A 24034-nucleotide genomic window follows, 5' to 3' on the forward strand; every position below is an offset into this window, starting at 1 on the left:
GCGCCACAAACCATATTTCATGATTTGCGCCAATAATACAGGTAAATAGTATAAAAAAATAGTTTTATTCAAAAGAGTCTTTTAATAATAACTTTAAAAACAGTTTTTTTTGCATAAAACATGTAAAACATATTCCTCCGAAATCACAAACTCAATTCGTATAGTCGGCTATAAATGGCGCCAACAGAAAAAATATCAAACAATACAATTCTGAGAAAAACTAACGACCGGTTTGTCTGAGAATTGACAGTGTTCATCTTGACACATCAAACATGTGAACAACACTATATACTTTGAAACCTAAGTGACTCTCAGGCCGTGTTCACATTGACCTAAATTCGGTGTTGTATTAGTGTAACTCACACGTAAACTAAACACAGTTGCGTTCCCATTGATAAAACTCAATGTTTACATGTAGTTTAAATCATGTTTTATCTACACACAGTCGATAGTCAATGTAGGCCTTGTGTAGGTTAAGTGTACACAAAACTAGGCATTTAGGACATTAGTTTTACCGTGTATATATTTAAGGAGAAAACTATTTTTGAGTAAAAGTGATATTTTTTATAATTATTAATATACTTCTTTACAGAAATTGTTGTCTAAATTTTACAAGATTTTTTTTGTTAAAAAAAAATAACGTACTTTATTAACCCCCGATCAAGACTAACAAAGCAGTATCATTGCCGGACCCATAAGGCAGCAACCAATTGATTTTCGGGGGGGGGGGGGGGGGGGGGGGGGGCTATTATAGTTGAGTATAAACATAAAGGCAGGGGGTTGGGGTGGTGGGCTATGGATTTTGTTTTGGAAAAAAAAAATGTTTCCCGTTTTTGGCCCTGAAAATAATTTGTTTGTTTCACCCTCAGCTGCCACTATATATATTGCTAAACTTGTCACCAAAATTTGTTCTGAAAAAAATATATAACCCACGCCGCCCCCCCCCCCCCCTTTCCAAAAAAAAAACCGAAATAAATAGTTGCTACCTAATTTATTTGAAAAGGTCTTCCCGAATTGACCTGACGTACACAGTAATATTCGCCACTGGTCTTTACTCAAACAATGATTCACGCATAAATGCATGACTTAAAAAAGTGTGAGGTAAATTATATGTTTGTCTAGTATATCAGATCAGTTAAATAACATTTTTAAAATAAAAATAAAACGTTACCATATTTCTTTACCAAATACTCCTTGGAGAAGAAATACCATTTGAAACAGAAAAGATAAAACTTCCCCCCCCCCCCCCCCCCCCCTTCCCCTCTTTTTAAAGTCAACCGGTTGCTCCAAAACTGCAAGAAAAACTGTCCGAAAAATTTGCATTCGGTTCTGCGTAATGAACATTTAAATGACACATAGCATAGTTTACAAGTGTGAACAAATCTTATGTACAGGTAGCTAAACAAGGTATATGGATGTGAACAAATGTAATGTCACTGGGGTAAAGCTGATGACCGTAACTGCATTCACGGTCATCCCAAGATGTGTCGGATGAAAAATTAGGTCAGTATTTGCATTGTCTGTTTAAGTGTTTCTAAAGCATTTTCTTTACAAAGCATACATTGGTACGATGTAAATGTATAAAAGAATCACACGGAAATCACATATTACTACCGAGAAATGTGTATGAAACAGGAAATTGGATTTGACAAAATCGCTAAGATGACCGTAAATCGTAAGTAAAATATTTTCAAGAAGACCGTAACATAAGGATGACCGTGATTGGTAAAAAAATGACCGTAATTTGTAAAGGATGACCGTAATTTATAAAGGATGATCGATTCTAACAGATATCCGTATTTGTATTACCTTTTTTGTATCAAATAATTAATTGTGTTGGTATAAAACGTATTTATAAGACTGCATTATCCTATAGGTAGAAGAAAATAAGACTTGCTTCAAATACATAGTTCACCAACTGTATTAAATCGTATTCGAATGAAAGAGGAATCTTGCTAGCTTTGAACATGAACTATCTTGTAAACAATGTGCTGAGGGGGAGGACAGGGTGGTACCCTTCTCCCTTCTCCCACCCCTCTTCTCCTTTCTCCTACCCCTCTTCTCCTTTCTCCTACCCCTCTTCTCCTTATTTTTTTTTTTAATTTACCGGAAAAAAGAGAGATATTTTATTTTTTCATATTTTATTTTTTTCTCCAACTTTTTCTCCTTTCTCCCAGCCTTCCTCTCCTTTCTCCTACCCCCTTTCTCCTTTCTCCCACCCCCTTTCTCCTTTCTCCTACCCCCTTTCTCCCTATCTCCCTTACCCCTGTCCTCCCCCTCTGTGCTTACTATGTAAACATTATAACCTGCCTGTAACTTATAACCAAAGGAAACAGGTGTATATATGTTGCACCTGCTTTGCACGATAGTGTTGCATATATATTATTGGAGGGCACCCGTAAAAAATCTAAATTATACAAGTGAAAACCAAATAATAAATTTAGAAGTACTAACTATAGCATTCAAAAGATGTTCCTTTAATTTTAAAGTCAGTGGCGATTATGTCCAAGAAGGTTGTCCAACGGAATTAAAAATGAACTTTATTAGGTCGTTAGTTTTCTCGTTTGAATTTATTTTACATTGTTATTTAGGGGGCCTTTTATACTGACTATGCGGTATGTACTTTGCTCATTGATGAAGACCGTCCGGTGACCTATAGTTGTTGATTTTTGTGTCAATTTGGTCTCCAGTGGAGAATTGTCTTTTGGATAGTTGTCTAATTAGCAATTATACCACATCTTTTTTTATATTTATGATCTATTGCCAAATATTGAAGCAAAACTAAAAGAGATAGGGCGAAACGAAGACTTCATTTCCGTATTGAAATCCTTATCTAATGGAATATTTTATACTGAACATATTGCTTTTCATTTGTTACGGAAGGTTTAATCTCAGTCAAACCAACTGAATGCTGAATAAATTTTGCAGTTCCATCGGATCCGGTGTTGTCAATGGACTGTTTGTACATTTCAAGGCAGATGTTAAGATTTTAATCTGATTCCGCTGGATAATCTTATGCTTAATCAATGTTTTTTTTTCTTCAACTTTTCGTCGTATCGCTGTCAATTTGTATTATATTCTTCCCTAAACAGTTTGGAGTTATACAAGGAGATAACATAAGTCCTAACCTGTTTAAGATTTTCATCAATGACCTTCCCAACTATTTGGAAAATCTCTAGACCATGTAAATATGAATAGGCATATTATCTCTAAATAAACTAGTGCTGTATGCATGTTTTTGAGCATGCTATTAAGCTTATTCCTCTATATGGAAGTGACATTTGGAGCTCATTCAATCCCTTGATAGCAAAATTAAGATATGTAAACCAACTAATTTGCATGGATAAAATGTATTCAAATTTAACTTGTGAAAAGCTACACAGTAAATTTTGTAAATTCATTCTGGTCGGCACAAATAAAAACACAAATTGTGCAGCCTTATTCTTGGTCGGTTTCCACTGTACTTTTAATTAGTGAGGTCTGTTTTGAATTACAAATGTATTGGCTTAGACTAAAAAATAAGAATAATTTCCTTTATTACAAGATGCATACCAGCATTCAAATCTCTATATTCTCAGTATAAATCGTCATGGTATAGCTTTCTCCAACACATTTAAAAAACTCTTCCTGGTTTTGCAAATCAAAATAAATGATGGGAAAAATATTTCAAATAATACCATTAGGAAAATATTGAAAGAGACGTGCATACAAATTTTGGAAGGATCAACTGATCAAGAAATCAGAAGAGCTCTGCACTTATGTGACAGTTAAGGATAATTATGGTTTCGAAAAGTATCTATATAAATATCTTAACAAAATTTTAGCGTAGGATATCATTAACAAAATTGAGGGTGTCATCTCACCATTTGCAGATTAAAATAGAACGATACCAGGGTACTTCTCCAAACCTTAGACCGTATATCAGCAATGTAATTCTGGTAAAATTGAAAATGAAGTTCATTTTCTCTTTTATTGCACAAAATATAACAAAGACAGAAACTATTTATATCACATCTGAATCATGTTCCAATTTCATTAACTTAAATTCCCAAGAGAAATTGCTACGGCTGCTGTCTTGTGAGAACTCAACTGTATGAAAAGAGTTGTGTATATTCTTGGTTAAACACTGCAAATAGCAGATTTATATTCCATGTTTCGCAAAATTAGTTATTGTTGTTATTTAAAAAAACAACATTTTTTAAGTGACAGGATTCAGTTTCTCTATTTATTTGTGTTCATCTGCTTCTGACACGAGGAGGATTGCTGTTATTGCCTATCGCAATCAACAGTATATCCCACAGCACCGTCCCTTGAATTGGTGTCTCCTATACAGATGAACAAATTTATTGTCATTTGTCTATTATAATATCTGTCACGTTATATAATTATACCCCCGCTTTAAAAAAAAAAAAGGGGGTATACTGTTTTACCTCTGTCTGTCAGCCCGTCCGTCAGTCCGTCAGTCAGTCCGTCCCATGAAACTTTCGTCACATTTTTCACAGGAACTACACATGCACCCTTTCTGTAATTTGGTATCAGACAACATTTATATATGTCAGCCATACCGTGTGATGCGTTTTCAGATTCATCATTCATCGATTTCCTGTTTACCGAACACTTGTATGATTTTACACGTGATAGCCAAGTTGAAAATTTTCGTCACATTTTTCTCAGGAACTACATTACAAGGATTTCTAAAATTTGGTTTCAGGATTTATATAAGTCAGCTTTATCGTGTGATGCGTTTTCAGATTCATCACTCAACAACTTCCTGTTTACCGAACACTTGCATAATTTTACACTATTAATATTGTCCACTTGCGGCGGGGGTATCATCAGTGAGCAGTAGCTCGCAGTTTCACTTGTTTTCAATGTTTGTTGCATATACTTTTATTATTGGTAATTGTATAAATGCCCGCTTTGGGACCCTGATTGAAAAAATAAAATATTTGATTTACATTCCAATTTTAACGTTGTTATCAATAAAGAATTTAATATTTTTATGTTATTTCTTCATAGACAGAAAAAAATATTACAGTCATTCTTTTAATATCTAATTATTTACGAGAAATATGCAATTTACTATCATTGTCATAACCTCTAAATACGGCAAATAGTTGAAAAGAAATTGATAAAACATATTTATAACCGATAAAAGAACCCCTATTGAGACAAACTCGACAAACAGTTATGAATACAAATATGAATATGTCTTAGAATTGACGGTCATCCTTTAAAAGTTACGGTCATCCTTAAAAATTTACGGCCATCTTTAAACCAATTACGGTCAGCCTTGTTATGAATCGCTAATCCTGTTACGGTCATCTCGATTACGATTTACGGTCATCCTAGCGAATTTTTCAAATCCAAATTCCCGTTTTATACACGTTCCTCGGTAGAGATTTGTGACTTCCGTGTGAATCTTTTATAAATTTACATCGTATCAAAGTATGCTTTGTAAAGAAAATGATGAAGAAACACCTTAACAGACAATAAAAAAACTGACCTAATTTTTCATCCGACATCTTGGGATGACCGTGAATGCAGTTACGGTCATCAGCTTTACCCCAGTGAATGTGAAACCAGTGTGCATTACGGTAAACTAAATGTAAACATGTTTTAACATATTAATCTATTGCAATAAAAATTCATAATTTCAAATAAAATTTGTAGATTTAGCTAACTAAGTCCTTATATTTGTATAAATTAACATTCGTTTATAGTGGAACATTGTTTTAACAATGAATAAGCTGCAATCAAAGTTTGCTTGCTAGTCCCTCTCTGTGATCACATATAGATAACTCTGGCTCATTTCCCAATCAATCTAACATGAAGGGAAGTAATTACATGCAATTTTACTCATAGTCTATTTCAAAAATAATAAAAAGTTCTTTATATTGGTATGTAAAAATTTTAAGCGTTTCAAATTTATGAAATTATATTCGTACATCAATTGTTTTGAAACATCAATAACAAAAACTGAAATATATTGCATTGATTCATCTTGTAATTATTCAAAATTATATCAGAAACCTAAGCATAATTATAAAAAACATGAACCTGTTAAGGGGAGACAATTCTCGTATAACTTTTTCGAATTGCGTATAATACCACGGAATGTCACTCATCATACAAATGGCACATCCATATAATAAATTAACTGCGCAATCGCGCTCCACTTTCAATGATGATTCTGAATTATAAATATAACCAAAAGTTGTTAATCTATAGATAGTGAAGACTAATGAAAGCTAAGCCACTGTAAAAAAAAAATTTTGCACTTTTTTAAAACTTCCTCAGGAAAAATTCTCTAGCCACTTGACTTTCATAACTCAAAATTAACGTTTTTACAGAATATTTGAAAAAAAGTAGTTACAGATTATTCGCTTCTCAAAGTGTAAGACGCAATAAAAACCGTATGCTTGCACAATCTTACCGAAATACGGATTTAATTAAGTCCTAAACATTTTGACATTTCTTCGTATATTGTTATCGAAAACCGGTTTAAACAAATCACACGTACGTGTTAAGATCCGACTAAATACCTATTTCCCGATATTTGCAGGTAAAATTGCTACATGTTTACTGTACATGGCTTTTGGTGTGAACACGGCCTCAGTTTTATAAAAAAAAGTATGAGCTTACTTACCCATGGTGAATACTTTTTAAAAACAATTCTTATACACGATGTAGCAACGAATGTTTTCTGTGTATGTTACCTGTAAAATGACACAAATGTAGTTTATAATTTTTACGCGCAAATGAAATATAACCTTGTGGCGCAAATGAAAGATTGGATTTTGTAAATATTGGCGCAAATGCAATACGCTCATTAGAATGTTATCAATTGATTTGCTTGTTTGTTTGCTGCGTTTTTTAGATTTATTTTTTGTCTAAGTGATGTCTTGGACTCGCTTATATGCTCTTTATCAACTGTGATGGACCTTTACTCAACAATAGGATAGAACATTCAAATACTTTAACATTGTTCGATTTTTCAATATGATTGTTAAGTGTTAATGAAGTTTTTACACCGTTATCTTTTATTTAGTTAAAGTTGGTGTTAACTGTTATCAGCATTTTATAGTTGTTGTTAACCGTTTTTGTCAAAATTTGTTAACATGTTAACGGACCCCCTATCGCTCCCTCCTCTCATCAGATAGTCCGTTTGAAGGTATGTTGGCGTTTGTTTTCATTGAAGTTCTGTGTTTCTATTGTTCCGTTGCTTTCCTCTTATAGTTTGTGTGTTTCCCTCGGTTTTGGTTTGTGACCTGGATTTGTTTTCGCTTAATCGATTTATGACTATTGAACAGTGGTATACTACTGTTGCCTTTATTTATCTATAGAATGTCAACTCGATCTTTTTGATAAAATCGTCAAGCCTATTCTTCTGTACGGATGTGAAATTTGGAGAGTCAGCAATATTTCTGTTAACGAAAGGGTTCACCTTGAATTCGGTATCATTTTGTTGAATTTAAAGAAGTCAAAGCCAGATTTCATGATCTATGAGGAACTTGGCAGATATATCCTTTAGAAAATAAAAACAACACGTTATAAATTTAATGCTTTCGAAGCGCTTTTCTGGATTTACCTTTATCAGGAACGCTCAAAGCCGAATATTTGAAAGCAAAGGGTGTATAAGAACCGAAACATATGAAGAGCTTTATGACCATAAAGAACCTAACAAATAGCCAAATTCATCTAAGGTCAACTTTGCCTAAGGATTTTCTTATCCCAGGCATAGATTACCTTAGCCGTATTTGTCAAAACTTTATGGAATTTTGGGTCCTCAATGCTCTTCAACTTTATACTTGTTTGGCTAAATAACTATTTTGATCTGAGCGTCACTGATGAGTCTTATGTAGACGAAACGCGCGTCTGGCGTATCAAATTATAAGCCTGGTATCTTTGATAACTAACTAGATAGCTGTAGATTGTCATATGTTGGGACTGCACAGTACTTTGTCAGTAATACACGGTTACATAACAATGTTAAAGTTAGTGTTATTGACCAATTAAAAACAAAATTGGCAATAAATCTTATCAGAATCGCAAAAAGCATGTAATCAATTATCGTCTATTCAAATACAATGCTGAAAGGCACAACTATTTAAAAAATCCTAGAAAAACTTTTGGTTTATTCAGGACCCTCAGTCATAAACTTTCTATCGAATCTGGGAGGTGGAATAATGTACCAAGAGAAAATCGATATTGTAAATTTTGTATTTTCGGAGATATTGGTGGTGAATTTCACATCATTTTGAAATTATCGCAACTTAAAGACGAAAGAGAAAACAAGAATGTGTCCATAGAACACGGATGCCCCACTCGCACAGACAAAAATAAACCAACATTATGACCTTAATGGGGCATTAAAATTCTAACTTCTAATTATTGAAATAGCGCAAAACTATTGAAATTTCACGATTTAATGAATACTCATCGGTATGCTGAACAAATTGTGCAAATTTATCAGATTGATTATAACAAACGGGTGGACTCTTAGGGGTAACATTGTTAAATGCATTTACATAACATTGTATACATACATATGGCAGTTGTATACATACATATTTTGAGATAAACCGGGATTTTCTCCAGATACTGAATTTTCTGTATTTTCTTGAGATAAACTAGGATTTTCTCGAAATTGAATTAAGCTGAGATAATCTTAGTTTATCTGAGATAAACCGGGATTATCTGAGATAATCCTAGTTTATCTGGGATAATCCTAGTTTATCTGAGATAATCTAAGATTAATTAATAAAAGTGGTTCAGGCGTGCCATACATACATAATGTTTGAATATAAGCTGGAATCTCTTCTTTTTTTTTACAATTGTAGATCATACATTCGTTTTTACTCTGAGTTCTATGTTATTTTATTAATGTTTATTATATCTCTGTACCATGGATTGTGGTTTATAAGAAGAAATATATATATAAGTTCTTCTGTGATTCACTGTTAGGACACCGAGTTCCAGAGGTGGCAGAATTTTGGTTCCAAAGGAGCCATGCAATGTTATTACGACAAATTATTGAATTTTAAATTAGAGATTCGCCAAATTTCTAAACATTTCCCCCTGAAATACTTTGGCAATAAAGGAGGTACTTATTATACATGGATAGAGATGGCAGCATTTACTCATGGTAATGATTTGAGGAATGCATGCAACATATTTAAATTGAAACGATTTTAGTGACACAAACGTGCTAATCCACAAGAAATGACCATGTTATTAGAGTCATGGACAATCAATAAATACAGGAAATTTTAATATAATTATGAATTATGAATGAAATATGATTAACGATACTACATTTCTTTTAGATTATCAAGTGTCAGTAGAGCTTTGTATTTATATTTTATACAGTTAAACGTGTTTAACGTAACAGATAATTGTTATATTGGTGATATGTGGTATGCAATTGTTTTGTGACTTGTAATAACGGAACTAATCGTGTACTTAATCTGTAGAACATACCCACCCGTTCTCGTCCAATGTGAAATAAGTATTTTCCCGTCTATTTTTCATACTACACGGCTTTTAATGCACTATACAATGCTAAACATGAATACCATTCTCTATTGTAGATGATTTAGGAAAGCGAAATCTTAATAACTGCACTAACAAAGTGTACAATCCCCTGAGTCAATTTTAATAGGAAAACAACAAAAGAAACACAGTACATGATATATAAGGCATGAAGATGGAATTCTTACAGATCAGCTCAATTATCTATCGTACAGGATCTTACAAATTAATGTAGGATGCAGTCACACACACACATATATATATATATATATATTACGGATTACAAATGTGTCGAGTTTTGTAATTGGATAACAACACAGAGATGTCAGTATATATTTAGAAAACATTAGGGCAGGAGTAATCCGTAATATATGTGTAATACAGGTTTCAGACAGAGTATATAAGGGACCGTGCAATATTTATCAGGCAGGTGGGACCGGTGCAAACCATAGTAGGACAAACACATTTTTCATCCACTTCGGGCATAAGGTCACCACTTTTTCCCCCTTTTAATTGTGACCATAGGACATGAAGATTTATTGAAAAAAAGTAAAATTACAAAAATACTGAACTCCGAGGAAAATTCAAAACGGAAAGTCCATAATCAATTGGCAAAATCAAATTATAAAACACATCAAACGAATGGACAACAATTGTCACATTCCTGACTTGGTACAGGCATTTTCAAATGTAGAAAATGGTGGATTGAACCTGCTCTTATAGCGCTAAACCTCTCACTTGCATGACAGTCGCATCAAATTCCATTATATTTACAACGATGCGTGAACAAAACAGACATAATAGGTAAAATAGTCACAATATGGGTACACCAGTCATCACTGTGTCACAATCTCAAAACAAACAAATATTTAACAGAAAAGCACAAAAAAGCATCTATCAAATTTAAGTACCACATGCATTGCTTCGCGTGTTTGGCGTCATAAAATGTAAACGTCAGAGGAAGAAATATAAAATAATTTTTCCGTTCAATGTTTTATTTTTTTTTTAGATATTTCACATTGGGAATGGTGGTATACAGGGTTAAAAAATCAAAAGTATGTTAGAACTAATTATAGAAACAGACCGAGATTTAAAATTATCCAGAAGTTTTTTTAGAATTTTTAAGAATCCACATATGGTTAATACCCCTAGGTGAGTAAATTAATTTGGTCGTTCAAAGTATTTTCAACTTTATAATAGAACAATAACATAATGACATATAATAGAACAATAACACATTAGCGGGATCTTTAAAAGTACAGAGTCTCGTCAAATTATTGTTAACAATAAAAAAAAATGAACTAAATATCCAATTTGTATAAAATTTTCAAAATATCCTATTAATCTAAATCAAAGGGAATAATTTAAATTTAGTAGACTATTAAACATATTATCAATTGCTGAATTACCAATTATTGTCTTAATAACAGAGGATGAATATATTTCAAATATATACAATGTCACTTTATCTATTCTACTTTTCAAGAAAGAAATTATGGTATTTTTAAAGCAAAGGCAGACATGAAGACGAAACGCGCGTCTAGCGTATTAAATTATAATCCTGGTACCTTTGCTAACTATTTACACCACTGGGTCGATGCCACTGCTGGTGGACGTTTCGTCCCCGAGGGTATCACCATCCCAGTAGTCAGCACTTCGGTTTTGACATGAATATCAATTATATGGTCATTTTAGTAAATTTCCTGTTGACAAAACTTTGAGATTTTCTTATCCCAGGAATAGATTACCTTAGTCGTATTTGGCACAACTTTTTGGAATTTTGGGTCCTCAATGCTCTTCAACTTTGTACTTGTTTGGCTTTATAACTATTTAGACCTGAGCGTCACTGATGAGTCTTATGAAGACGAAACGCGCGTCTGGTGTATTAAATTATAATCCTGGTACCTTTGACTTTGATGCAGCTTTTTTTTTACCTTCTTATTAAATCATAGAATTTGACAGAAATAAACCAAACTACCGAATAACCTGGCATTCTGTAAAATCAATATAAAATTGAGATAGCTGTAGAATTTTATGAAAATGCAAGTTGATTTGGAAACGTTATACCATTTTTTAAAGATGACTATCTGGATTTAGCCTAAACTGTTAATTTTAGCTTTTTTTTTTTTTTTTTTTTTTTATCTAATCATTAAATCCATAAATTTGACAGCAATACACCAAACTACAAAACAACCTGGCATTCTGTAAGATCAACAAATAAATGAGATAGCTGTAAAGTTATATGAAAATCCAAGTTGATTTGAAAAAGTTATAAAACAAATTTAAAGGTGACTATCTGAATTTAGCGTAAACTGAAAATTTTAGTTTTGCTTTACCTATTAATTATTTCCATAAAAATTACAGAAATACACCAAACTACAAAACAACCTGGCATTTTTTTAAGATCAACAAATAAATGAGATAGCTGTAGAGTTATATGAAAATCCAAGTTGATTTTAAAAAGTAAAAAAAAAATAATTAAAGGTGACTGTCTGAATTTAGCCTAAACTGAAGATTTTAGCTTTTTTTTACCTATTAATTAAATCCATAAATTTGACAGCAATACACCAAACTACCAAACTACATGGTATTATATAAGGCCAAAATACAATTGAGATTTGTAATGAATAAATATGAAAATCCAAGTTGATTTGAAAATTTATAGAAATTTTTAAAAGTGACTATCTGAAATTAGTCCGAACTGAAAATTCTAGCTTTTTACTCATTTAATTTAATCCTTAAAATTGACAGAAATGAACCAAGCTTCCAATTTGTTGAGACCATATTCAGATTATACCAAGATTATCAAGTCCTCAATCAGACTTATTAAGTAAAGATGAGTGCAAAGAGTGCTGTTGAGATAACGTTGAGTCATATCAAATCTGTGCTCGACCAGTCAAATTATGTTTTATTTTAAACTGATCAGTTTGTAGTGTAATAGGACACATACTTTTTTCTGTATTCAAGTGATAGGACATTTAGTTTTTACAGCCCAAATCAGTATAGCACATTCACTTTTGTTGTCATAACCTCTTTACAAACTCTAAGCAGTATAAACTATAAGCCGGGAATGTCACATTGAATACTCTGTCCGAGACCTGAATAACATATAATATTACTGATAACAAATGTGTCGAGTTTTGTGATTGTGATTGGATAAAACCCTAACAGAGATGTCTGTATATATTCAGGCAACTGCCGGGGTCTATACGACGGTTTTTTGAGATCCCAATTGGAACCTCAACAACGTCATTATAACGAACGTTAGTATGTGACGTAGGCTTAGGCTATACAGAACACTAACAGAATGTCAGAGGCTCACAGAGGGAAAATAATGACGGGCACCCGTCAATTATACGTTTTTATTTAAAATCACGCAATTTACACAATTTTCGTCGGTGTGTTTGATATCACTCATACATAACAGACTTCAAGGAGGGGTTCTATTCTCAGTGGAGGCAAATAAAAATTACAAAAGTTAATAATAAGTCTTTAGATTATTTTAATTAGTGAATAGAAATCAGTTAATTAGCCAGTTCAAACTTAATAAAATTAAGAGCACAAAGGAAACAATTGAATATAATTTCGTGAGTCCATTTCGATACAGATTTCGGAAGCGTTGATTCTAGAAAAAGAAACCACGGTAAATGAATAGATTGACCTCACGGTAGTGGTTTCAAAAGGGGGGCTAACTTTGAATGAATGAAGTATTTGCTTCTTTCATCTTTGAAATAATTACATGACATGATATTGGTATTCGTCACCAATGTCAGCTGAGTCGCAAAGGTGACACAATCTTTCAGATCTTGGAATGTTGCGCCACCTTCCCGTCTCAATGGGCAAACGGTTATTCCCACATCTAAATTTACATAAGGTTATTAATGAATTAAATGGTAGTACTGATAGTGCTCAAATTTCCCCGCATCGAACTACTTTGTAAATCTAATTGTTTTTCGGTGAAGTCTTCGAGATCTTTTTGCAGTCTAGCAATAGTTTAGATTGCTTCTTCGTTTTCGGAGCGAATCTCAGTCAGGTTTTTTTTTTACTTCTCGGACATCCTTTTTGTTAATTTCGAATTCTGTATTTATAAAGTTCAAACTTTTTTCAATCTTGTGAACTCGTTTATTGATACTCTCGACACTTTTGACCATACTGGTTACTGATTTATCAAATTTAAAAAGTTTTTCAGCTAGTTTGTCAATGTTTAATAGTTTCTCACATATCATGTCTATTTTTTTGGTTAAATGATCAAGTTTCCGTCCGTTATCTACAACAGTTGTATTCATAGTCGAGAGCATTATTGGCTGCATGTTAGTATTTTGGAGGTTTCCATGATAGAAACCTAAGGTTGATAATGTTGGCGAGGCTGATTGTGCAAGTTAGGGAATTGCTGATATCGTCTATTATGTTCTACCAGAGAGATTCATAAACAGGAGTATTTGGTATCGACATTTTTAAAAGAGGTTTAATTGGTTTGACAGTACAGTAGATTTAAGATTCTTACTTTTGTTTACACTATTACCAGTGTATGTAAAGTGCGGATCCTAAAATATCATTTTTACTGTATATGCCATAAATGTCTACTGTAGAATGATAAATAAACAGACGAACTTTTTTTAATTTTTGAAGAAAATCAAGAAAATTAGTTAAAATGTATATGTTCAGAAATACATAATACTAATAAAACAAAGTAAGAGATGCGTTCGGGGTTTTATCGCGCCTAAAGCCATCCAGTTGTTAAATATATACCAAAAAAGGTGAATATTTAGGACATTTCACGAACAGATCGTGCAGGTGCTTTATAACTAACAGGTTAGATGTTGTTGCAGTAAAAAATATTCATTTTAATACAATTATTAAAGTTGTATAACGTAGAATATGTTTTGTCTTTCAGTTTCTTCATATTTAACTAAATTCCACTATGATGATTTCGTAATGCTAGTCGTGTTTACTGTCGAATAATGATACTATTCTTTCATTTTCACTGTGGAGCGAATCATTATTATTGTATATGCGGTGCATTTTCACTGTATAATTTTATTTTATTTTATCTATTACAGCTCATTTCTTTAAGCATGTAGAGCAAGACTTTAGTTGATTTGCTTGCTTTTTTTTTATTTGATAATCATTATGATAACACCCAATTTATTCAAATATTAAAAATACAGGTTAAACTATGCCTATTCATATTGTTTAAAAATGTCAATCTTATTTACAAAGTTTGTATAAACAATTATACAAACAAAGCAAGCCAACCAAAGTTTTGCTTTACATGCATTAGGAAATTAGCCGTAAAGCCTTAATTTAGCCGACTTGCTCAAACAATAGATAAAGTAAGAGAAAGATTTGATCAAATTTAACTTACGGAGGAAAGTTTGGTTTTAAAACACTCTAATAAATTCAATAGAAATAACATTAATTTCAAATGTATTCCATTTAGTTTCTTATAAAGCGTATAGGGATCTTTATCCTTATTTTTTATCCATTTCCATGACATTTCACCACTAATTACGTACATCTTGATATAGATTGCACCTTTGTTTTCCCGTTTAAAATGTTTTACACTGGAGCCCTTTATAACTTGCTGTTCGGTGTGAGCCAAGACTCTATGTTGAAGACCGTATTTTGACGTATAATGGTCTACTTTTATAAATTGTGACTCGGATGGAGAGTTGTCTCATTGTCACATACGACATCTATATATGGCTAAAAAACGAAACGAGACGGGATAAAAAAGGATAAAAGAATCTACGCTACTTTTTTAATATATTTATAATGGGATTAATATGAGTCAAAATAGAGTAAAATAGTGGGTTGCATTTGGGTATAAGCGTCATGCCGGATTGCCGATTTTTTGCAAGCGTAACAGGTGAAAGTCAAATGATTGTGTAGTAAAAAAAGGGAAATGAAGTCTAGCGGGACACGGATAAAAATTAGAACTGCATAGTATAAGCGGGATACGGGAATCTGACAAAACAATAAGCTGAATACGGGAATCTGACAAAACAATAAGCTGAATACGGGAATCTGACAAAACAAGGGATCCGGGATCAGAACCCCCAAATGAGACCCAAGACTAAGATATTTTTGTATATTCATCCTATTGTTGCAGTCATGCCTTGAAGAACAAATGTATCCGATGCATGCATTTTTTTTTTTATATTTTTGGTCCCTTTTTCAATTTTGTGGGGTCCAAATTTATAGACAAAAGTCCTTTAATATAGATATTTGGAATTCGTTGACATGCTGAATCTAACCGTGTATCTAGTTTGGGGATTTCTTTTGCCTAGTTGCTGAAATAGCCCACATAGAGTTCCAAAGGGTGTAAAATCAACAAAAATGAATTGTAGCATGCATTTCGCGTACAATAACCCAAATGTGCATGGTTTTACCTCTGCGGTAGTATCCATTCGCGGATCTACAATTTTTCATAAGTAGAGGCCCACTGACTGCCTAAAAGGGCCCGCTGCTGTCACCTTCCAGTGATTCCCTATATAAGTTAAAATCAAGGAGAAACGTAATCTGAAGAATACAATATGACATTTTGAGAATCGCTTTTGTTACAAGTTTGAAAAGCTATATATTTGATGAAGAATGAATGAGGAGTTTGTATTTCAATTTGAAAATACATGTTTCATAAATCCTTAAGTCATCAACTAAGGTTTTCTTCATTTGTTGCAAGTGCATTTATCACATAATTCTACAATGAAAATTCCTCGCATCTTTGAAAATTCTACATTAATAATGACTGCACTAACAGTGATAATTCATCGCATCTATAGTTAAAATGGATCGCTTTCAATAATCGATATGCTATATTATGATGCTTTTATAACACTTATTTGAACTTTAATGCTATGTTTGTATATTATAAAGACATATCACAATGAAAATATGTTAAAACTTAACTTAAAATCCTTTAACTTGATATTTTCAAAACGTAAACAAATACAGTTTTCCTATGATCCTTTATTCTACAATAGACATACCCGCATATAACAGTAAAAATGAACTAGCTGGATTCGCACTTTATATACACTGATTACTATCAGTTTGAGTTCTATTCGATTGTCGTTTATTTGGTTTCCCAACAATTGTGTTCTGTCCGTTTGATTTCTTCCTCTCCCTTTTTGGTTTATCACTTTTCTTGGGACTCATATAGAATGTCTATCAAATTTCCACCAGAATGAACTCAAACGTTTTTGTCAAAACCACATATAAACACATCATAATCCATTCTCACGCATGTCTTAGTATAAGGCAAATAATTCCAAGATGTTATGTACTACATTTCAAATATTGTATTTTATCTTAATTTCTTAGTCATGTTTTAAATGTTTTAAACACATGTTTTCATCTGAAGGTGTCGGATATCTTTTAAAAAATAGTATTTTTATACAATAAAGTGCTTGATTCTAAATTTCCTGAGAGAGAGAGAGAAAGAGAGAACATGGCATTGTATTTAAAAATGTTTTGCCACTGTATGTTATTAAAAAAAATAGTTTGTTTTGGGAACAAAATTTTGAAACAATTGTTCGTCCAAAGAAAAAAACTAAGTGTACCCGCACAAAGGATCAACGGTTGGTGCCTAAGAACAGTTTACTTCAGCAGTAACGACTTATATACTGATACAACCCGTACTTAAAGTCACCATAGAAAATGTTATCATTGACCTTTTTTCTACATAAAACATCGTCTGCTTGTATGACCCTCTACCAATAGTCACCATAGAAATTGTTAATATCAACCCTTTGTGTTTAATAATGTGGAAGTATCTTAACTATATATGTTTGATAATGTAAGGGATATATACCTGGCAAAACAGGAGAGTAAGAGTTGCCTCTCTTTGTTCGTATCAGCCATTTTATCATGTATATAAACATTAGGATTTGCAATAAAGATAAAAGATTTTATCAACTAGATGTGACTAAATTGTGACAGTACTATACTTGACTTTATAAAATCATTTATCACGTCTACTGAGCCAGCAAAATAGTATTCTAACACCATAGTTAATTTTGACCAAATATAATAGATAATATAATTGCTTACATGTTATATATATATATATACTAGTATATCAGATACTATTCAACTCAATTAGTACAACACAATCATATGTAACAATGAACATCCAACAATAAAAAGACCCTGTTTTGTACAATGTAGTATGTAATAAAATATGAATAGATGACCTATTAGACAAATATCAGGTTACAAAAATCATCGATTTGAGTGGTTTTTGAGCTTAGGAATTAAAAAGTTTCTTAACTACTACCAAAGAACTTATCATTAACTATTGTAATAAAACACACGAAAATAGTGGAATAAACTTTTTTTGAATTGTAAAGAAAATGAAATTTGGATGTTTTAGTTAAGTTTCGTGCTTTTAATGGTCCTTTTGATTTTGCTGACAATTTTGACTTTTCAACTCTTTACACTTCACTAACACACAATTTTATAATACAAAAGTTTTCCTATTTGAAAAAATGAATTGCAAATACATTTGCTGCAACTCATTCACAGTCTTCTTCTCGAATGAGAAAGGTAAATATGTTAGATAAAGTGTATCGACAGGTTGTAGGTATTCCTATGGGCACCAATTTTGCCGCTTTAAAGCAGTACTTGTTCTTGTACTGTTATGAATCACAGTTTATGACAAAACTTTGTTTTTCGTTGAATAAACAAGAATTTTCTATATATACTGCCGAAAGTTACTTTCAATAAATCAAAGATAATCGGTTATAACTGTACCTTCGTGGATTCGATATTTCAGTTTTTTAACACTAAAATTTACGACAAAGGGGACGATTTTTCTTTCCCTTAGTTAATTATAGGCCGTACGGTGACCTATAGTTGTTAACTACTATGTCATTTGTCTCTGATGGAGAGTTGCCTCATTGGCATTACTACAACATCTTCTTATCTTATAGTATAAAATGTGCAAATCAAATTACACGATACAAGGCTGCCATCCCTTTTTCGCAGACAACAAGTAATGTATTATCACTTTTGTCAAAAGACACGCCCCTCGGGTTCTCAACTGAATCATTCCTAGACAAAACAAGGTTTGTTCTTTTACCGTCGGTAGATATAATTGTGATTGTATTTAACGAGTCGTTTGCAACAAAGCAATTTCCAAATTGGTCGACTGTAACGCCAGAATAAGAGACATGCGATCGCCATATTTCTTTTCCACTCAAATCACAACATGCGATGAAATGCTGGTTTGGGAACCCACCATTAGTATAAATAAACTTGTCATTATGAATGGATAGGTAGCCACCCCAACGATAATCTTTTATTCGAATTGTTCTGAGCAAATGTCCATCTAAATCTAACTCATAGATTCCTTCGTCTATGACAAGGATGTACAGTTTTTTATTATAGTAAGATAAACCGAAACATTGATCATCGACATTAATTTTCTGTTTCACAATACCCGTATCAATGTTAACAATATTGATTGATTTATTATTACTACATGAAACGGCCACAGTGTTATTGTTAATCAATGCCAAACCGTTAAGACACTGTCGAAGTCCAACATCTATATCTTTAGAAAACATTCCATCCTTTTTGTACACTGATAGTTTACACTGTCCAAACGAAGCAAAAATCATTCTGCCGTCTGGGACAATAATGCAATCTTGATATGAACCTTCTTTTAACTGAATATTACGTGTTAGTTTTAGTTGTGTCTGCTCTATATCTCTTTTTGTAGCAATTGGTGCTCTTATTTGTGCTCTTTTTTGCTCCCATGCTCCTACCATAATCTGACATGGCGTCTGGATAGTTTGTATTTCTCCATACGAGCTCTGGTTGGTAAGCGTTTGCTCTAAATTTGGGTTAATCTTCAACTTTAGGTTGATTTCTTGTGCTGCATCTAGTTGAGAAATGCCTGAAACCCAATTTTCTTCCTCACACAACTTTCCTCTAAAATATTTTGTTACCAAGAAGACTTGAACATCTGATAAAACCTCTGTAACATGGCTTATTTTTGTACCTATCTGTTCAATGCTTTCTTCTTTTTCTTTCAGTTTTGACATCAATTGATCACGTACGGACAAGTTCCGGCTGGTGTTTGTATCTAAATCTTTTAATATGACTACTTCCATCTCGTCTAAATGTTTATTCAATCTTTTCCTTAAAGACATAATTTCTGTAGAGATTGTTTTCTTGTCACCTTGTATTGTATCAATGTTCTGTTTTGTGCTATACTTTAGTTCTTTCAGGGTTTTCCCCAGTTCCTCAAATCCTCGTTTTGTGTCTAATAAGTCAACAGAGGTCTTTGCATGACAGGCAAGCTCGTCTATTGACTTTAACCCGGTGCACTGTCGATGATGTTCTGGTATACACAATCCACATGCAATATCATCGTGGTCTAGGCAGTAAAAACTTATCTTCTGGTCATGCTTCTCACATTCCTGCTTGATGCTAGAAGACAATGATTCAATACTTGTATACTGGTTGATTGGTATGGTCTCGTGTTTCCGACTCGCCTTGTTAGCTTTATGATGCTCCAAGCAAGTGATACACAATCCCTCATCGCAGGTCGTGCACCAGACAATAGAAACTTCTGTCATATGTCTGACTTCACATGAACCACATAACTTTCCACGTGATGATGCCATCCTGAAAATATATAGATACTAACATACTCACAAACTATTGATGAGAAATTATTTGATGATGATGTCACATAAAATAATGACCCTCACGAAATATTGTCCGTTGGACAAAATTTCATATAAGATATTCTCCGCAGACACTAATTCATAATGAAATACTGTTGAGGACAAAATTTCATTAGGAAGTTGAGTCCTTGTCCCTGAAATTTTGTCACCTCCTTTTGGACAATATTTCACTATGAAATTCTATCAATGACAATATTTCACAATGACATTCTGTCCATGACAATATTTCACTGTGAAATACTGTCCATTAACATATTTTTTAATCTAATTATGAATCCTCTGCCATGAAATTGTGAGCGTTTATGGATTTTTTAAATACTTTTCATGAAAACCATGTGTATAGCTTTAAATTACTGTTTATACAGGTTTATTTGTTTTCATCAATCAAAGAAAAAACTTTAATGATATCATTATCATAAATAATATATATTTATAACCTTCCTTTCATGTTTCATCAATCAAAGAAAAAAATATTGTTTTGAACAATGTTTCATAGGACAATATATTGCTTAAAAATGACCCCTTAAATTATTGTTGATCTTATCTCATTGACAAATTAATAATTCAATCTTGATATCAATGTTGAGTATGCATTATTTTTAGGCAGTTAAGCTGCCTTTTGCGAGCACCCTGGATTTGTGTTCTACCCAATAAATGCTGAAATACGTGCCATTGTTATCATCTAGCTGGCTACTATGTTATTTATAACTTATTGGACAGTTTTTTCATACTTTTCATTCTGGATTACAAAAAATATGACCAGAAAAACCTTAAATGATCGTCGATTTTCCCAAAAGTTTTGAAGTTGCACATAGGAAGTAGAGCACATTAGGAATCCTTATGTAGTTTATTATCCCCTGAGCTTTTGGCTAAGATGTCAAAGAACAAATGTATGAAATATTTAATCGCCGTAAATCTCTAAAGACAAGTAGTTAAGATTTCCGAAATTGCAAAAGTCGTAGGAATACTGTTTGTCGTCAATACGTAGTCAACTACGTCAGTAGTCTATTAATATAAGTTCAACTGATCACGCTGTTGGCGACAATTTTGAATTAGAAGACGAAATTTTCGTATATTTTCAATTTGGACGCAGGGGTTCAAATTAGCGGTTGTCCGAGGTCTGCGACATTCCACTTTTGCAGTCGGACTTTCTGCTTGGTTACTAGCTACGCCCGACATGCCGGACGGACCTTGAAAGAAAATAAAAAATACTTTTGCAAACGTTTTTACCAAAGTTTCGATCTAATAAACGATCTCAAACTTATTTTCATCATTACTATTTATGACAGCGATGTTCCAGTGGCGGATTTACCGGGGGGCACAAGGGGCACGTGCCCCCCCCCCCAGTTGAGGTCACGAAAATATTTTTTAATCACATTATTTTCTTGCGACACAATCTAATTATCTAGAGATGCCAGATGTGCGGAAATGTGAATTACCTCACAGCTTGATTTGACTTCCTTACGAGTCGGTTAATTGGCGTTAGTTTCAACATGTGTGATTTATTACCCCTTTACAATTTATCGATCAGCAGCGTGTAAATATTGACAGTTATGTGTAATGTCTATTTCCAAAAGCTTTTATATTAACTACGTGCCGATTGGTGAAATCTCTGATCAAAAAAGAAATGACAAATCAAAATAGTTCTTTCATAATAAATAAATAAAAATAGATGTTTATTGTCTATAAACACGTGCGGTTTGTTGATACATAGATACGGCGATGTTAAAACAAATATTGCAATTATAAATTAATGAGAAAAATGATCAACAACTGAATTATGAAGAGACAAATATCCATCCAGAGTTTTTTTGGGAGTTCCTCAAAACGACAGAAAAGTGTTGAAACTCCAACCACAAGAATTGAAGACTTTACAAATGCCGAATCAGCCGTAAATGAAAGGTAATTGAATATTTTCACTTTCTTTAGTAATCATTAAATTCTCATTTTTTATCCTTTTGTAAAAACGGAAGAACGTAGATCTACAAAACAATTTGTTTAATAGAAATTCACCGTATCATGAGGGTCTAGATGGGATAAAAGAATAAAAATTCAGAAAATGTAAAAAAAAAGTGTGCAAAATGTGCAAAAAAATGTTTATTCAGAATAAAAAGGTGGAAAAGTATAAAGAATATCTGTGGAAGATAACTTGATTAGGTCATACAATACTGATTACAAAAATGAAGGATGAATGTACAGGGGGAAAATATAATTGCCGAAAAAAATATGATAGTTCATTTATTTTATAGAAATTACTTGTCATATAATAAACTGTAATAAAATATTTATTCATGTGTGCAAAATCTTTTCAAAATTTCTTTCAGTCAAAAAGCTGTTGAACAATCAGAGTCCGACACCAGGTCCCAGTGCCTAACTCCAAATGATGTAACTTCTTGGTTTGGTAGAACTTTAAATAATGATGAGAAATATACAATCTACTCAAAAGGTGTGACTATTCCTGATACTTTCAAGTTCCCATCTACAAAAATAGCTGATAAAAACAGATGCTTTCGGAAAGAATGGATCTCCAAGTATCCAGGCTTAGTTTATAGCATAGATGAGGATGGAGCATACTGTCTGCATTGTGTTTTATTGAAGAAGGAACCTGAAAAAAGAGGCAAACTTGTCAATGCCCCTTTCAAAAACTGGAAAAAGGCATTGGAAGTATTTGATGAACATTTTTGGGGGAAAAGTACCAAAAGTTTAAAACGAGGAGGTACAGGATATCAAAGACATATGCAGTGTGTAACAAAAGGAGAAATGTTTCTTCAGCAGATCAATCGACAGACTAATGTACACATGACCCTGAATCATGGTTTAGGGAGCCGCAAGGAGAAAAATTTGATGGTTTTGGAATCAATTGTAAAGACCGTCCTTATTTGTGGAAGGCAGAACTTTGCTCTTCGAGGCCACAGAGATGATGCAAAGCACATTGTAAATGGAAATACTGCAAATATTGGAAATTTTCAAGCACTTTTGGACTTCAGAATAGATGCTGGTGATAAATTTCTTGTAGAACATTTCAAAACCGCCCCAAAAAATGCTACATACAGGTCAAAGACTGTTCAAAATGAAATTATTGACATTATAGGAAATATCATTAGGACAAAAATAATCAAAGACATATCAGACAGTGGAGGGATGTTTTCTGTATCTGCAGATGAAGCTAGAGATGTATCTAACACTGAACAGTTAGCCGTGTGTCTACGTTTTGTTGATTTGGCAGGTAATAACTAATATATCAACTAATGCATGTACACTGGTTAATCATTTATAATCTATTGTTTCAAACTTTAAAAAAAATATACATTGAATATATATGTCAAATACAGCTGTTCATGCATGTGTTATCTACAACTATTATCTGTTTTCACATGTAAATTATATGTGCAGGTATAAGATAGAAAATAACAGTAAAAAAAAAATTAAATAATTTTGAATTAAATATCTATTTAAAAGGTGTCATTAGAGAAGAGTTTGTTGACTTCATCGAAGTGAGCGAAGATACAAGTGGAGAAAGAATATCCAATGAGCTTCTGAAGCTGCTTCCAGAAATGGGACTAGATTTAAATCTGATGAGGAGCCAATGCTATGACGGTGCAGGTAAATCTCATTTAATATACCTCAGTGTGTTGACAGACGAATTTGTTTAATGATAAATATACTGTAACAGTAAGCATAGTTTTGTTACAATTTTGACATGCTCTCAAATTCATTGCTCCTGTCATTGTATGTTTTAAATGATATTTGCACATTCACATATATATATATATATACTTTTTCTCCAGGTAATATGACTGGAC

The 24034-nt window shown here is 32.7% G+C and overlaps 2 protein-coding genes across 3 annotated transcripts in view; one reads left to right on the forward strand and one right to left on the reverse strand.

The window, feature by feature from the left end:
* Positions 1 to 24034, forward strand: part of LOC134680627 (large ribosomal subunit protein uL16m-like) — a 168992-nt gene that overhangs the window by 21738 nt on the left and 123220 nt on the right. The window lies entirely within an intron of this gene.
* LOC134681464 (uncharacterized) overlaps positions 18483 to 24034 on the reverse strand; it is a 68760-nt gene continuing 63208 nt past the window's right edge. The window contains exon 2 of the mRNA XM_063541100.1: positions 18483 to 20169. Within this exon, the coding sequence (XP_063397170.1) occupies positions 18483 to 20168 (1686 nt within the window). The 5' untranslated portion in view covers position 20169. The remainder of the gene's footprint in view (positions 20170 to 24034) is intronic.

Source organism: Mytilus trossulus, chromosome 8 (genome assembly GCF_036588685.1).
Source record: "Mytilus trossulus isolate FHL-02 chromosome 8, PNRI_Mtr1.1.1.hap1, whole genome shotgun sequence".
NCBI classification, from domain to species: domain Eukaryota; kingdom Metazoa; phylum Mollusca; class Bivalvia; order Mytilida; family Mytilidae; genus Mytilus; species Mytilus trossulus.